The sequence below is a fragment of the Equus caballus genome, chromosome 6, assembly GCF_041296265.1.
Source record: "Equus caballus isolate H_3958 breed thoroughbred chromosome 6, TB-T2T, whole genome shotgun sequence".
NCBI lineage: Eukaryota > Metazoa > Chordata > Mammalia > Perissodactyla > Equidae > Equus > Equus caballus.
Genome location: NC_091689.1, coordinates 13,175,466 through 13,190,148, shown reverse-complemented (window position 1 = coordinate 13,190,148; position 14,683 = coordinate 13,175,466). Strand labels below are relative to the sequence as shown.

The 14,683-nt window shown below is 36.9% G+C and overlaps 1 protein-coding gene across 3 annotated transcripts in view; it reads left to right on the top strand.

Annotated features, from left to right (window-relative positions):
* The window catches only part of CUL3 (cullin 3), a 91,228-nt gene extending 83,402 nt beyond the window's left edge, over window positions 1-7,826 (top strand). For all 3 annotated transcript variants that reach the window (XM_023642432.2, XM_070270515.1, XM_023642433.2), the window contains 2 exons: window positions 3,696-3,841; window positions 7,352-7,826. In XM_023642432.2, coding sequence (XP_023498200.1) covers window positions 3,696-3,841; window positions 7,352-7,483 — 278 coding nt within the window. In that variant the 3' untranslated portion in view covers window positions 7,484-7,826. The remainder of the gene's footprint in view (window positions 1-3,695; window positions 3,842-7,351) is intronic.
* The last annotated feature ends 6,857 nt before the right edge of the window (window positions 7,827-14,683 follow it).

Sequence of the window (14,683 nt, the reverse complement as noted above, 5' to 3'; positions counted from 1 at the left end):
AAAAAAATTCTTATCTGTTGGCTTTCTATATTATAATGCTTTTCTGCTGCTGCATGACACAGAGGCTTAAGAAATAAAGCAGCTTTTATTGATAGATGTTCCCGTCAAAATACAGTTGAATCTAAGTACAGTAAGCCTTTAAAAAAGTAATTCATAATGTGAACAAGGTACTTATTTCCGTATGGTTTCTGACCAGTGAAATACAACTTTTGAACATGGTAGTACTTATAAAAATAATTGTTTTTAACTGGTTGAGTTAAACTATTAGTGGACATCTATTTTTAAACCTGATTTACAGATTTCTCAAAATTGGGAGTTATCTATCTAAAGTTTGATCTTCAGATGCAGGTGTTTATGTTTTGATACATATTTTTAAAATTTCAAAACCATAAAACCCATATTATCTCTCTAACTTAAAAACATGAAAATGACCCTCTTGTCAATAGTTTTTAGTAAGGCTTTATTTTTAAGTTGATAATGAGCATCCTATTTATTGTATATTTAACATAATGTAAGATGTCTTTCTTCTGTGTATTTAAGGGGGGAAAAGGCACTCCATCTTTGTGGATGTTTAAAACTCGAACGGAGTTGGCCAACTGGTTTCAAAACTAGTGTTAGGTGAGCTTCCCAGTACTAATTCATCCATTAGAGCTCATGTGTCTAGCATGCTATCTAGACATAATTATATCTATTAAATTATATATTAAATGATCTCTCTGGGATTTTAAAATAAGGTAAATTTTTTAAATGACTTCAATTTTCTGATTTAAAAAAATTGTATTTATATTATACATTAATAAAAAATAGTCTCCTTAAAATTATTTTAATGGTAAATACACAATTGATTGCCAAAGTACGCTGATTCAAGAACTTTGTATACATATTGTTTTCCTTTCTGACCCTGATTGTATGTGGATGCCTTGCGAAGCAGGGTGGTGTCTCTGTTACTGGCCTTGACGACTTCGTCCACTAGTCGCAAACTGTAGCACTATATCTTCATCACCAAAATTGGCCCCCATGTCTTGGGGACACAGATATATTTTAAAAGTAAGACAGAACTGTGTTACGAGTCATGGAATAAAATATCTTTTTTCCCCTGGTGCAAGGCATATAATTTTATAGTTTTGGGCAGATACGGATTTTGGATTTCAGGACTTGTTTGTATCCTAGATTTGGAGGAAAATGTATGATATGTAATTTATATCTGAATTATTGAGCCTCACTCTACTTTACCCTAAATAAGCGACTCTTTTTGTAATCTCACAGCCCGTCATGTATGGCAATAATATTGTCAGATATTATTGTTATTATTATATAAAAAATGGTCTTCTGTTCATAGATTTTTAATTTTTGGTGTTAAATGTGTGTTTATAGTATTTTAGATCTGATTAGAATAGGAATATAGTTATATACGATGAAGAATTTGACTATATTGATCTCCTAAGGTATTTTTGGGCTATAAAATTCTGTAATGAAATGATTTTTTTCATTTTGGAGTGGTACCTAGGTTACGTTGGTTCTTACTGATATTTTGTATTAGTTAAAATTTTCTCGCTGGGGATAAGTATTGTGACCATGTAGGTTTTCTTAAGTTGTCAAAATACATGTTTACCTTTTTTAGAAAGTACTCAGGCTCATAATCAAATACTCAGAGACTCTGATATTGCCTATTTATTCTGCTTTTACTATCGTCAGTAAATAAAGGTCAAGCAAAGAAGTTAAAAGTATTACTTGAAGAACGAAACCTTTGAAAAGAATGAGATTCATCGTAATTCACAGCAATTTCCATAGTTGACAGTCTTCCCCACCACTTCCCCCACCCCCCCAACCCCCCACCCCAATACACACAGCTAGATACATATGTACCCACTTAGACAAGCAGACACCTCTGTTGTGTGCTCTTCCTAAGTGCAAAGTATTGTGTACTAGGCTCAGGGAGTGAGCTCCTGCCCTCACACTTTTAAAAACATCGTAATTCAGTGTGTATCACCACTGTCTTCTCATTTATCTTGAAGTATCCCTATTTAGGTGACCAAATCTAAATGAACCAAATAGATTGTTTAAAAATTTCTATTTTTCCTCTAACTTTTTATTTTAAATATTTTCAAATCCACATAAGGTGAAAAACACTATAATGGACATCAGTATAGCCATCACCTGTGTTTACGAGTCATTAAAATTTTGCCACATTTGCTCAGGCGCCCTTGTCCCTGCCTTCCTTCTCTCCTCCATATATGTATATATTTGCCACAGCATTTTAAATTAATTTGCAAACATCATAACACTTACCCCCTGAATCTTCAGCATATCTCTGTCTCCTTAGAATAAGACATTTTCTCACATAATTGTAATAGTGTATCACATGCAAGAAAACTAATAATTCCATACATCTATACACCACCCATATTTGCATGTCTGCAGTTGTCTCAAAAATGCCTTTCATGCCTTACTTTTAGGCAAAGATTCAATCAAGATTTCGACATTACATTGACTTTTATGTCCCTTTAGTTCTATTTAATCTAACCTAGTGCCTCTGTCCTTTTTTTTTTAATGACATTGACTTTTTTGAGGAAGAGCATTATTCTTCGTAGTGGACCCTTTTAATCTAAGTGTAGTCTTTTTTTTGTTAAGATTATTGATTATCTTTAACTTGGGAAATGACACTGAATACAGAATCCTTAACTGAGGGATTCTAATTAGAGACAGCTGAATGGATATGCACACCAGAATGATCTTTTAAATTGTGCAGTTTGCTGTCTCGTAGGTGTGTCCGTGCCTGAGTGAGGAGTGTCCCATGTGGTTCTTTGTAATTTTCCAATTTCCACCTCCAGAAACTTCATATCTATCTCCTATTGATGACCAAATAAACAAAACATCAGTTACTACTTTTCTTTCTCTGCTACTTCAATTACAGCAAAGTTGTAGGAGAAAAGGCCTTCTGTATTTAATCCCTTAGCAGTTGCTTGAAGACCATAGGGAATAAGAGAGTAAGACTTCTCCTAAGATTGGAATATAGTCTGCATTAATGGTAATGAGATCGTGACATGAAAAATTAATAGGATATATGACAAGAAATCTTTAGATAATTGGGGAGAGCTGCAAATGAATTACTTAATTGTTATGGGGTTCCTTTAACTGACATTCTAGTGATACTTTTTGATTATGAGATAACTAAATCTTGGCAGTACATACTCCTTCCTTCTCTTAAAGCCTTAGAGATTACAGCCACATTTTGAGTTAGTAAGACATCAGGTGTTCTCCTGAGATACTTTTGGTGATGTTTAACTTGGAGTCATGGCAGTAAAATGCTAGTTGACCTCTGGAAGTCACAAACAATGAAAATTTATTTACTGATAATTTTACTACTGAAGGTACTCCAGCTTTCATTTTTCTTCCAGGAAAGGAATCAATGTATTCTATAAAAGTAAAATTGGTTTTATTATCTCTATAAAATTAAATTCCTAATATTTAAAAAGGAATAATTTAGAATTTTTTAAATACTTATTAAAGTAAAGATTAAATTAGGCACTTTTTGAATGTTTAATTAATAGGTATATGTTTATACTTGGGTTGAAATTGTTTTTTCTCTGTGGATAATACTAAATTATATGAAATTTATTTATAAACCACAGTCTTTCATTACATTTGAAATTACATGGTAACTACATGGTAAATTCTCTTTATTTCTCTTTTAGTTGCTGCCAAACAAGGTGAATCTGACCCAGAAAGGAAAGAAACAAGGCAGAAAGTAGATGACGACAGAAAACATGAGATAGAAGCTGCTATAGTGCGGATAATGAAATCTAGAAAGAAGATGCAGCACAACGTGTTAGTAGCAGAGGTGAGGACACTTCAAGACTGGATTAATGTAGAAAAAGCAGAATAACGTTAACAGTTTAAATTTAGGGGAGTATTGTATTCAACTGATTTAAAATATAATTTTAAAATTAGGAAACTATAATGAGATAACACATTATGAAAAGCATGGCACTTGATAATTAAACATAGCAATATGTCAAAATATCTGCACAATTTAAGAACTAATATGTTTGTAATGAAATAAAAATAGAATATTATCACATGAAGAATAAAGAAAAAATTTTCGCTGGTATTTAATACTTTTGCGTAAAAAACTACCTTTATTTCTAAATGTTGGTAACTGTTACCACTTATTGAGTGCTTACGTATCACAAAGTAAGAAACTAAGGAGAGGAAGACCTGGTGAGAGGCCATTGAAGTGGTAAGTGAGAGATCATTAGGGCTGAATGAAGTATTCGTGGAGGATGGAGAGCTGAATGAAGACAGGCAAGAAGTAGGATTGACAGGGTTTATTGACTGATCTTGGGAAATGGGAGAGAGGAGTTGAGGATCACTCTGGGGTTTCTGGCTTGAATGGCTGGTCAGGAATCAGTCCCTTTAACCGTAAAGGGAGGGGCAGTGTGCTGCTGTGTTCCACATGTCAGTTAATACCATTCTCTACCAGTTGACTTTATGTCACATGGTAAAGGAGGAAAATTATTAGGAGTGACTGGTCAGTAATTTCAGAAATCGGGAAAAAAGCAAATCAAATAAACACTTAAGACATATTTGCAGTTAAGTGGCTGGTTTGTTTCCCCAGACATTTTCATTGGACTGATAAGAGTGAACATTGAATGGCAGTGCCTTGAGAAGTAAATGGAAGTGAAACTGTTGAGTGGCTTGTCCTTTGAGATCTTGGCTCTTGGGAAGGGCAGAGAGAGCAATACTAGTAGAGGATTAAGTTGTGAGTTGAGGGGTTCTGGATTTTGCTTTTCTCGATGGAAGATATTCAGCATGTTTATATCCTAAGGATAAGGAAGAAATGCTTAAAAACAAAAGGGGAAAAAAATGGGACAAGGGGCCAGCCCTGTGGCATAGTGGTTAAGTTCAGTGTGCTCTGCTTTGGCAGCCCAGGTTTGTAAGTTCAGTTCTTGGGCACAGACCTACACTACTCCTCAGCCATCCTGTGGCACCATGCCACATATAAAATGGAGGAACATTGGCACAGATGTTAGCTCAGGGTTAATCTTCCTTAAGCACACACACAAAAAAAGGAAGATTGGCAACAGATGTTAGTTCAGAGCTCATCTTCCTCAGCAAAAAAGAGAAAGAAAAAAATATATATATATGGAAGAAGAGGGTAATTGGTTTACTAAAGTCTAGAAGAGGAAAGGCGAGAGGATTATATAGAGAACACAGTGGTAGATGTGTTAACAGGGGTGTTACTGAATATGCCTCTTCCTGGGAGCCCAGGGCAGGGTACAGGGTGTGTGCTAACCAAGGATGGATAGAAGTGTGCATAAATGTATATATGTAAGGTGGTGGGAGCTTGAGGAATTTCAAACTGAAATGGCCTCTTTCCCTATGTAAAACAGGACGTGAGGTTACAGTGTTCAGCAACTTATTGAACTCTAATACTATAAATTGGTATTATCAGTCTATACCAGAGATAGGCAGACTTCTTTTTTTTTTTTTCTAAGGAAGATTTGCTCTGAGCTAACATCTGTGCCAGTCTTCCTCTGTGTTTTAGTATGTGGGCCACCAGCACAGCATGGCCACTAACAGACTTGCTGTAGGTCTGTGCCTGGGGAACCAAACCCTGGGCCACTGAAGCGAAGCATGCCAAACTTAACCACTAGGTCACCAGGGCTGACCCCAAACTTTGTCTTTTTTTAATGGCCAGTTGTAGCATGAAGACAGCCATAGATGACAAATGAGTATGGCTGTGTCCCAGTAGGGATTTTTAGAAAACAAGCACTGGGCTCTAGTTTGTTGACTTCTGGTCTATACAAAAGGTGTAAAAACTATAACTTTATTCAGCAAGGAGCTGAGGAGCACATTTTGAACGATAACATAGATGTAGAGTGGCTGTTGATGGATTCGAACCAAAGGAGTGAGGGCGTTGAGCGTCCTGGTGAGGGTGCAGCAGAAGCGGCCTTGTATGCACTCTAGACCCTGTCAAGAAGGAGGTGTGGTCATAAGTCAGTTACAGCTTAGAAGAAAGGGGCAGAGGGGCAGAGAGGTCTCAGCGGGTTGAGAACGAGTTAGTTGACAGTGGAGTGATCCTACTAGGAGGGTGCTAGATTTTAGTTGGAGAGTGAAGGGCTGAGGTTTCAGATTTCAAAAAATTATCAGTCCGTTGTGGCCTCGAGAAATGAACTGATCCAACAGGAATAAAAGAAAAACTGGCTGATGGATGGATGGTCTGCAAGAGAGGCAGGTGGATTAGTGGGAAAAGCATGGACGTTGAGGCAGAAAGGTTTAGATTCTCATCTCTAAGTGCTCACTCTGTTTACTCCGTGTTCATGTCAGTTTTCCTCTGTGGCTTATTTTCCTCATTGGTAAAATGAGATAACCTACTTCACAGGGTTAAGAGCATTAAATAAATTAATATATACAAAATGACTGCTATGTAGTGCATAGTCAGACTTTGACTTTTATTTTTATTTTTTTATTTCTATTATTTATAGTTTTATTATTACTGATATCACAATACCTGGAATCCTAACAGAAGTTGGAGGAAAGAATAATAAGAGCATTTCTGTGGACCAGGCATTATTCTAAAGCATCACATCTGTTAACTCATTTAATATGCACAGCACCGCATGAGGCTCAGTAGCTTTCCCTGGGTCCTAGAGCTAATAAGTGGGAGAGCTGGGCTTTGAATCCACGCAGTCCCAGCCCAGAGTCTGTGCTCTTAAACGTAAACTTAGGGAATTTGTGCTACCCCAATTCTGTGAATTGGGAGAGTAACCCAGAAGTCAGTAGATTATAGCGTCAAAATGGTTAAACTGTAGAGTGGTGTACATTCATATTAATATATTCCAACTGATTCAACTACACCTTAACGTTCACAGTCTGATGTGAGGATGTATGTTCTAACCATACGTTATGTTTTCAAATAAAGCCTTTTTTAATTTTCTATTTTTTATTTATTTTATTTTATTTTTTTAAAGATTTTATTTTTTCCTTTCTCCCCAAAGCCCCCCGGTACATAGTTGTATATTCTTCGTTGTGGGTCCTTCTAGTTGTGGTATGTGGGACGCCGCCTCAGCGTGGTGTGATGAGCAGTGCATGTCCGCGCCCAGGATTCAAACCAACGAAACACTGGGCCGCCTGCAGCGGAGCGCGCAAACCTAACCACTCGGCCACGGGGCCAGCCCCCTTTAATTTTCTCTTTTTAACTTTGGTAATCAAATTACCGAAGTTTAATCTGAGTCTTAAAATGACACATCAGTTGGATTCAGAGATGATAATTTCTGCGTGTTTGTATGGAAATGCTATATGTTTTAAGTTTTCTGGTAGGAATTAATTTTCTCACCTTCTCTTTTAGGTAACTCAACAGTTGAAGGCTCGATTCTTACCAAGTCCAGTTGTTATTAAGAAACGTATTGAAGGACTTATTGAGAGAGAATATTTGGCACGAACACCTGAGGATCGCAAAGTATACACATATGTAGCATAAAATGCGCTCAGAAATTTGATTTATTCTTGGACTGTACTCTTCGCATGGACTGGGAAGTTCTTTTAAATCATTCAATATTAAGACGACCATCTCTTCTATTAAATTACAGTACATGTTCTAGACCATTCAGATCCAGCCTTTACTCCCTTTGAGAGTTTTCACCATCAGTTGATTGAGCTTCAGGCTTTACAACGTTTAACCCTGTAGAGATCATCTTTACAGCTCCTCGGAAAAATGTGAATGTGCCGCGTTTTGTTTTCAATACTGTATGAAAACAGGAAAAAAATAAAACAAAAATTTAGAAAATACAGCTCATTAAAATAAAATTGTTGGATTTCATTTCCCCAGGCCTTCAGTGTTGATGTAAATGTGTTTTGTAGTGTTGCTTAGCACTTTGCGCATTGTATAAGTTGGGTAACAAAAATGGTAAAAGAAATGACACAGTTCCCAGTTATCTCGCTCTGCTTAAGACATTTCTTTAGCTCGTCTTGTTTAATTTAAAGGTTTGATGAATATGCAAAGACCGAAGCATACAATTTGAGCATGCTTTATTCTACCACTTGCACTTACTAATCTCATATATGACCAGGAACTTTTGTTTTGGGCTCAATACATTCCCGGATTTGGTTTTTCCCTGTTGTAATTTGAGATTTCCCAAATTAAGTCTTATAATGATTAGGCTTTGTTCTGCATTATCTCTAGAGAAAGAAAATATTTTAGTATGTATAAATTGTACAATAATCTTTTGCTGTCGTACTCACTGCTGATAGTGGATTGTATAGGGCAGTGTTTATATTTCATTTATTGTAGACAAAAGTAAATGAATTTAGTATACACATACCCACTAATTCAGTATGTCAGAGCACAAAGTTGGCAACTGGTTATATTTAATTCAGCCCCTTAGAAAAGCACATGCAGCCTACACTTTGTTTATAAATATCTTAGGTTCCCCCTCTCTTAAATATATATTTTGGTGAAGCTGGGGTGCACTATCAATTTTCTGTTTCAAAATGCATTCTAAAGATGCAATAAATATGATTACCTTGATACTTTTTAACGACATCTTCAGTTCTTGCAGCTAATTGTGTTTTGGAAAGTGATTAAGCAATATTTTTCAAACCTGATGATTCTTGGAGGTTTAGCTATCACCCTCCAAAGATTCATCATTTCACGTTTTCAAAGATGTACTTTGTGCTGAAGATTCATGGGGGTTATCTTGTGCTTCCAACTTTCACCAATGTTTTTTACCTGATTGATGGGCCAGGGATGATAGTTTGCTTTACTTTAACTCCAGAGTATTTTTATCTTCAGTTCTATTTAATTTTGTTTCATTTTTGTTTTTATAAGACAGTGTTTCAGATATGTAATTGGGGCAAACCACTACAGATTTCTGTTGGATAGAAAAATGAAATGTTGCTAGTAAGCTCAAATAACTGACCCTTCGTTGACTATCAGTACTGTTGATACATTTATTAGAATGTATGTCTTAGAAGATGGTTTCTGTTTAAATTTATGGTCAAGTTACAACGACTGAATTCTAATATGGATTAAAAACTCCACATAAATCTTTTGCCCCATGCGTCTTGGGTTATAATTTTCCTTTTAGACCTGCACATATTCCCTTACTGCATTTAATTCCGTCTCCATTTGTACTGTAGAATTAAAAGCCCCGTGCTCTGAATCTCTACATTTTCCACTTTTACATGATGCATTTCAAATACAGGTGAAAACTATCATGAACATTATTCTCAGGATACTCTTACCAGACTTTAGCAGTAATGGGTCAGTGTAACATGGAAAACCGAAGGGTTTCACCTTCTGATTTTTACTTAATTGGAATTTCTATAGTGGTACAGTTTATCTACAGGAAGATATTGGTATTTGAGGTTTCAGAATTTTTTTATTGATCTCAATTCCCTATTAAATGATATATAACGCCTTGAGAAATAGAACAATTCAGATTGTCAGGTTAATAAATAGGAAAGCTGTAAAAACTCCATTTGAAATCTAAATGAGATACTAAAACAGATTTAAGTGCTAATTCAAACTACTAAAAATCAGTAAAGTTAAATTTATGTCAGTGTCTCAAGTGTGGATGTACAAATCAAACCTAGAGTTTAGGTACATTGTTGTTAGGTTTGGAGCATAGGTTTGACATGTATGCGTCTAAATGCTTCTAAGTATGTTGAAACATTTCTGAATTGCACTTGAGTGGACTGGTAGGAGAATGATGCTACGTTGAAAAACAAAATTGGGTCACCTAATGTTTATATGTTTAGCTCATAAGTATTATTTTAGCTCATAAAGCTCATAATGATACATTTTGAAATAACTTTCTTTTCAGCAAGAGGTCATTCATGCTGTTTTTCTGTTTTTTTAATGTCTTAATTTCGAAGAATGATGCCTCCTCACCCTTCGTTTAATCCTGTCGATGTGAACAAATTTTGGTGATTTACTTGAAGAATTTTAAGGAGGGCAGATACATAGTTTTTCCAACTGCAGAGATCATGTAATCTTTGTTCGTTTGTTAATTTGTAATTTTCTGCTATCATTTTTGGATCCAGGGCACTGTTTATTTTGAATTGTTACATAGTTATATTATTTAAAGATTGAAATGCATTGCAACTAGGGAACACGGCCTCACAAAATAAAATGTGATGGTGATTGCAAGGATTCTCTATGTCCCTGAATTTTAAAAGGAAATGGCTGAAGGGATGCCTGTCTCTAAAGGATATATTAGGATCACGTGTGTAGCATCATAAACACAGATGTACCACTCCCAAACTCCCGAGATGCTGATAGGCCTCCTCGGTAGGCATCTTTGTCATAGTAAAGCACTGTCGATGTTCCATTTGCCCAGTGCGTGTGCTGGGCAGCAAGAAGAGCGTAGGTGACAACCACTCGCCTTAAGGTTGTGTCCCCATTCCTGGAAGACTAGTACATTGGCATCACCTCAGGCTTCTAAATATTGTTCCTCAATTTGGAAAGTAACTTTAATATGTCAAGTCCAGATAATGCTGTTTTTGTTTATAGTTTATTCATTTTGAATAACTGACGGTTATTACAGGTTTTATCTTTGTCTACTGTAACACTCAATTTTTATAGCCTGATTTTCCGTAAGCTATTTGTTGTGTACTGCTGTTAGATTGTCGTCTTCCTGAGGGAAAGCTGTTACATACCAACACTAGATCTTAGATTTTACTATATGGTGTGTAGAGTGACTCAAGTGTCTTGTGCCCTATTGACATGAATGTTAAAACATTTCAGGTTAGCAAAATAATTATAAATCGTTTCTATTCCCCAAAGCAGAAATAATTAGAAATGTTAAATAAACAGTAAAACAACATGTAAGTGTTTACTACCACGTGTCAGACACATCCTGAGTGCTTTACATGTGTGATTACGTTTAGTCGTCACGTCAGCTCTGAGATGAGAACTGCTGCTCTCCCAGAGTTGTCCAAGGTTACTGCCAGGAAATGGCAGAGCTGGGAGTGGGACCCAGATTGGTCCTATGTGCTGGCGCCTGAGCCTGGACTCCATATGTCAGGCTGACAGAATTTCCTACTTATGAAGTTTTCATTTACTTTGTACCTCGTTCACATGAAGAAAAGTTAGGGTATATGATACGGCAAACTGAAGTTAAAAATAATACATGGAAGCATCAATAATACATGGGAGCATCTCAGTATGGAACAAGGTATTTTTATTTATACTGTTTGCTGATAGTTTTTGCTAGGAGGGGAAACAGGCAAGGTAGTGGCTGCTATTCTGCAATCTTCAGATCTTGAATTTTAAAAAACGTTTTCCTTATTGTGTGCCTTTCTTGTACCAAATCAGTTATTTAACCAACAGTAAGAGGGAGTCTTCAGAATGACAGTGAATTTGACAAGTAATGATACAGAGATCATGAAGCTAGCTCTCAGGAAACATGAACAGCTAGAAAATCTTGAAAACTTATTCATTTAGTCATTTTAGAAATAGCAAATTTGTCTGTAAATGTGTCATTTAAGTGATTTGATGCTCAACATTAGGATCTAAGTTGAACCTTCAGTTAGCTGTGCAAAAATAGCTTTAAAATTATAGGTGAGGAGCTTAAAGTAGCTTTGTATGTTTTTTAGTAAGTTAATGAAATTGTCAAATTTCGATATTTGGATAACAAAGTACAGTTCAAATAATACATGAAACTTTATTAAGAATTCTTACAGTGTGGGAAAATTAAAATCCTAAGTCTCAAAATTCTTTCTGCAGTTGTGATTCTTAAATAAATGCCTCAGCACAATGTCTGGCATGTGGTGGGCGTAGGCACTCAATAAATCTCAGATGAATGTGCTTAATGATCACCAAGTGTCTTGCAAGAAATTCTTAAAAAAATTGAACTTCGTAAATTAAGATTCGCGTTGCATTGTTGGGGCTGTGACGTAATCATGGTGTAAGAATTTTTTTATACTTTCATGAGTGTAAATCAGCTGATCTTTGGTTTTCAACTAAGTAAAAAGTGGGAAATCTAGACCAACTGCTGATTTGTTAGATGGTAGTCAACACTGATTTAAAGCTGCCTTGACTCGCACAACACCCTATGAAAAAACTCAGACTTAGTGATAGAAAAACTCATTCAAGATCCCACTGACAGTTAATGGGGTGCAGGAGTTTGGGCCCAAGTCTGTCTGATTCCAAAACCTGTGCTTTTAATGAGTATTACTGTGTTCCCAGTAATGTGGTTTTGGTAGACTGTGGACAGAGCTTTATAAATTGCACTTGGATCTGAAAGTAGATTTTCTTGGTGAGTATTTTGGTGAAAGTTTGTGTTGATTGATTAGAAACTGTTCCATTGGAGAATTCGTATTGTGAAACTTTTATAAATCCTTCACAAGAGAAGAGTCGGTAATAGCTGTGCATATTGGTGTATATGATATATGCACGTTACTTTGTTTATACTGTTTATAGAACTGTCAGATATCAGTATCTAGAATTCATTTTAACTTGTATCCCCTCTATGATGCTAATCTCTGTATGAAAAAGTAACTGCTAGAATGATTTTTTAAATGGAATGGAATTGTAGGACGAAAGAGAAAACTTTTACTTGAAGGGCATGGAATGAAGTGGGGGAAGGGGCAAAATCTGCTCTAGCAACCGGGAGACCGGTGTATGGAGCTATAAAATAGTAAGACTGTCAAAACCTGTTGCAACTTCTACATCTGAATGAAGCGGGGAGGGGAGAAAGCCCTTCCAAGTAAGAGAGTCTGCACAAACTATGGTCACCACAGTTTAAAGTTTTGCAGGATTCCTCAGAAAAGCATTCTTACTATTTTTTGACCAAAATTAATATTACCCAAATTTGTAATAAAGCATTCATATTCACCAAACTGACGAGCTCATTAAAAAGTAGTGCAAGCCATTCTCCACGAAATGAAGTGTTGTAATCGTCGTTATACGAGAGTGAGCTGCGGACTTTGAAACCCTATGCCAGAAGAGGCCTGGCGAGAGCTTTGATGCTTTAAAACCTACCTGCACACCAGAATTTCCCTGGGAAGCTTCAAGGCACAAAACAAAACTAACGCCTCCTGTAGATTATGATTAGGAGGTTTGAGGTGATTCTCGTGCAGCTAAATTTGGGAACCATTTCTTTAGATTATAGGTGTTATAATAATGCGTATTAATTCCCAATTTCCCTAATTAGAAGAGCACTTTCATTTGACACGTAAGTTGTGAGATTTTAACATCTTACATGGACTTATTACACCTCAGCTGGTAAGGCAGCATGTCAAAGTAGACCAGTTAATTCCAAGCTCCTCCCGGTCGCAGATCACAATATTAATCACGACCCAACCAACTGTCATTAGCGCATCCTCCTAACTGGGAGGAGGTGGAGAATCAGTAATTGTGTCCTCATAGTCAAAGGGCAACCTGTGGTCTCACAGTTTTAATTAGGCATTTCCACTGGGAGAAACTGAATCTGGAAAGCAAGTATTCAAAACTCAGTGACCTCTATCCCATTAGCAGGAGTTGAGATAGCAACACTGAAAGAGTGATTCTAAGAAAAAAAGCAAGTGCCTACTGAACACATTTGGATTTCTTGTCCCCATAAGAATCATTTGTTATGAAGCAACTTGGTGACATCTGAGTGACAAAAATTGGTATGTTTATGCCGCCAACTTTGTAAGATTATAAATGAGTGTAAACCACAGTCTTGGCTGTCAGTGTAATCCAAGCGGTTCCGTGTTTCCAGAGAGATTGAGTCTTTGCTGGGATGATCATCTGCTTAATCTGGCAGGAGGTGTCTCGCTTGGGAACATGGAACTCCCAGCTCCCTAATACCCAAACCCGACTTTTGGACTATTTCTCAGGAACGAGCTTTCAAAGAATCGTCCCTATTCTCTTCTTGTGCCTGGAGTTAAGCAAAATACATGTTTTAAATTTTTTTCTCATTCTTGAAAACAAAATTGGGACTCAAAACCAGCTCCTTCATCAGACTGGTGCATAGATCAAGATCAAGTGTGTAAGGAAACCCACAGGCTCCCCAACAGGCGAACTCCAATTCTCACGGCTGGTGAGGTGGAGAGGACCCCTTCCAGCCTGTGCTTGGGCCCCTGAAGGTGCACTCTGGAGATTTCTCGCTAGTCGCTGTCCTCAGGACCCTGGTCACAGTAACTGCTGCATCAACCCGTGCGTGGATGCACAGCCTATTCAGGTTTACTTCTCTCTATAACTTCCACTTCTCCGTAGGACTGAACTATGAATCCAGCGGTAGATCTGTGCGACAAACGGCAGTACTGCTCCCAAGGGAGATTTTTCCCTCTGTAGCTTCTCCAGAAGATTTGGGCTTGGATTTACCAAAGGAGCAGCTGGTGGCATGTTCTCCTCTAACAGCTCTTAGCATGATACCTGTCAGTAAGTTCTGACTAAATGCTAACTTCATTCCAACCCATTAGTAACAACATCATTCATTTAGGAGACATCGGGTAGGGTCCCCCACTTCTGTGTAAATAATAGCCCTGCATGTGAATCCAAGCTGTCGCTTTAGCCTTCTTACTTCACACTCTAACCAATTGAACTTATTGCCCGGAAACCTTGATATATAAACTAAATCAGTTCGTACTATTCTCCCCTCTCGTTTGAGCTAGTGTAACTTCTTGAAATATAATGCTTAATTATCTATTATGAACTTCCTGCAGTCCTTCCTTAAAGTCCCATTTTTTCTAC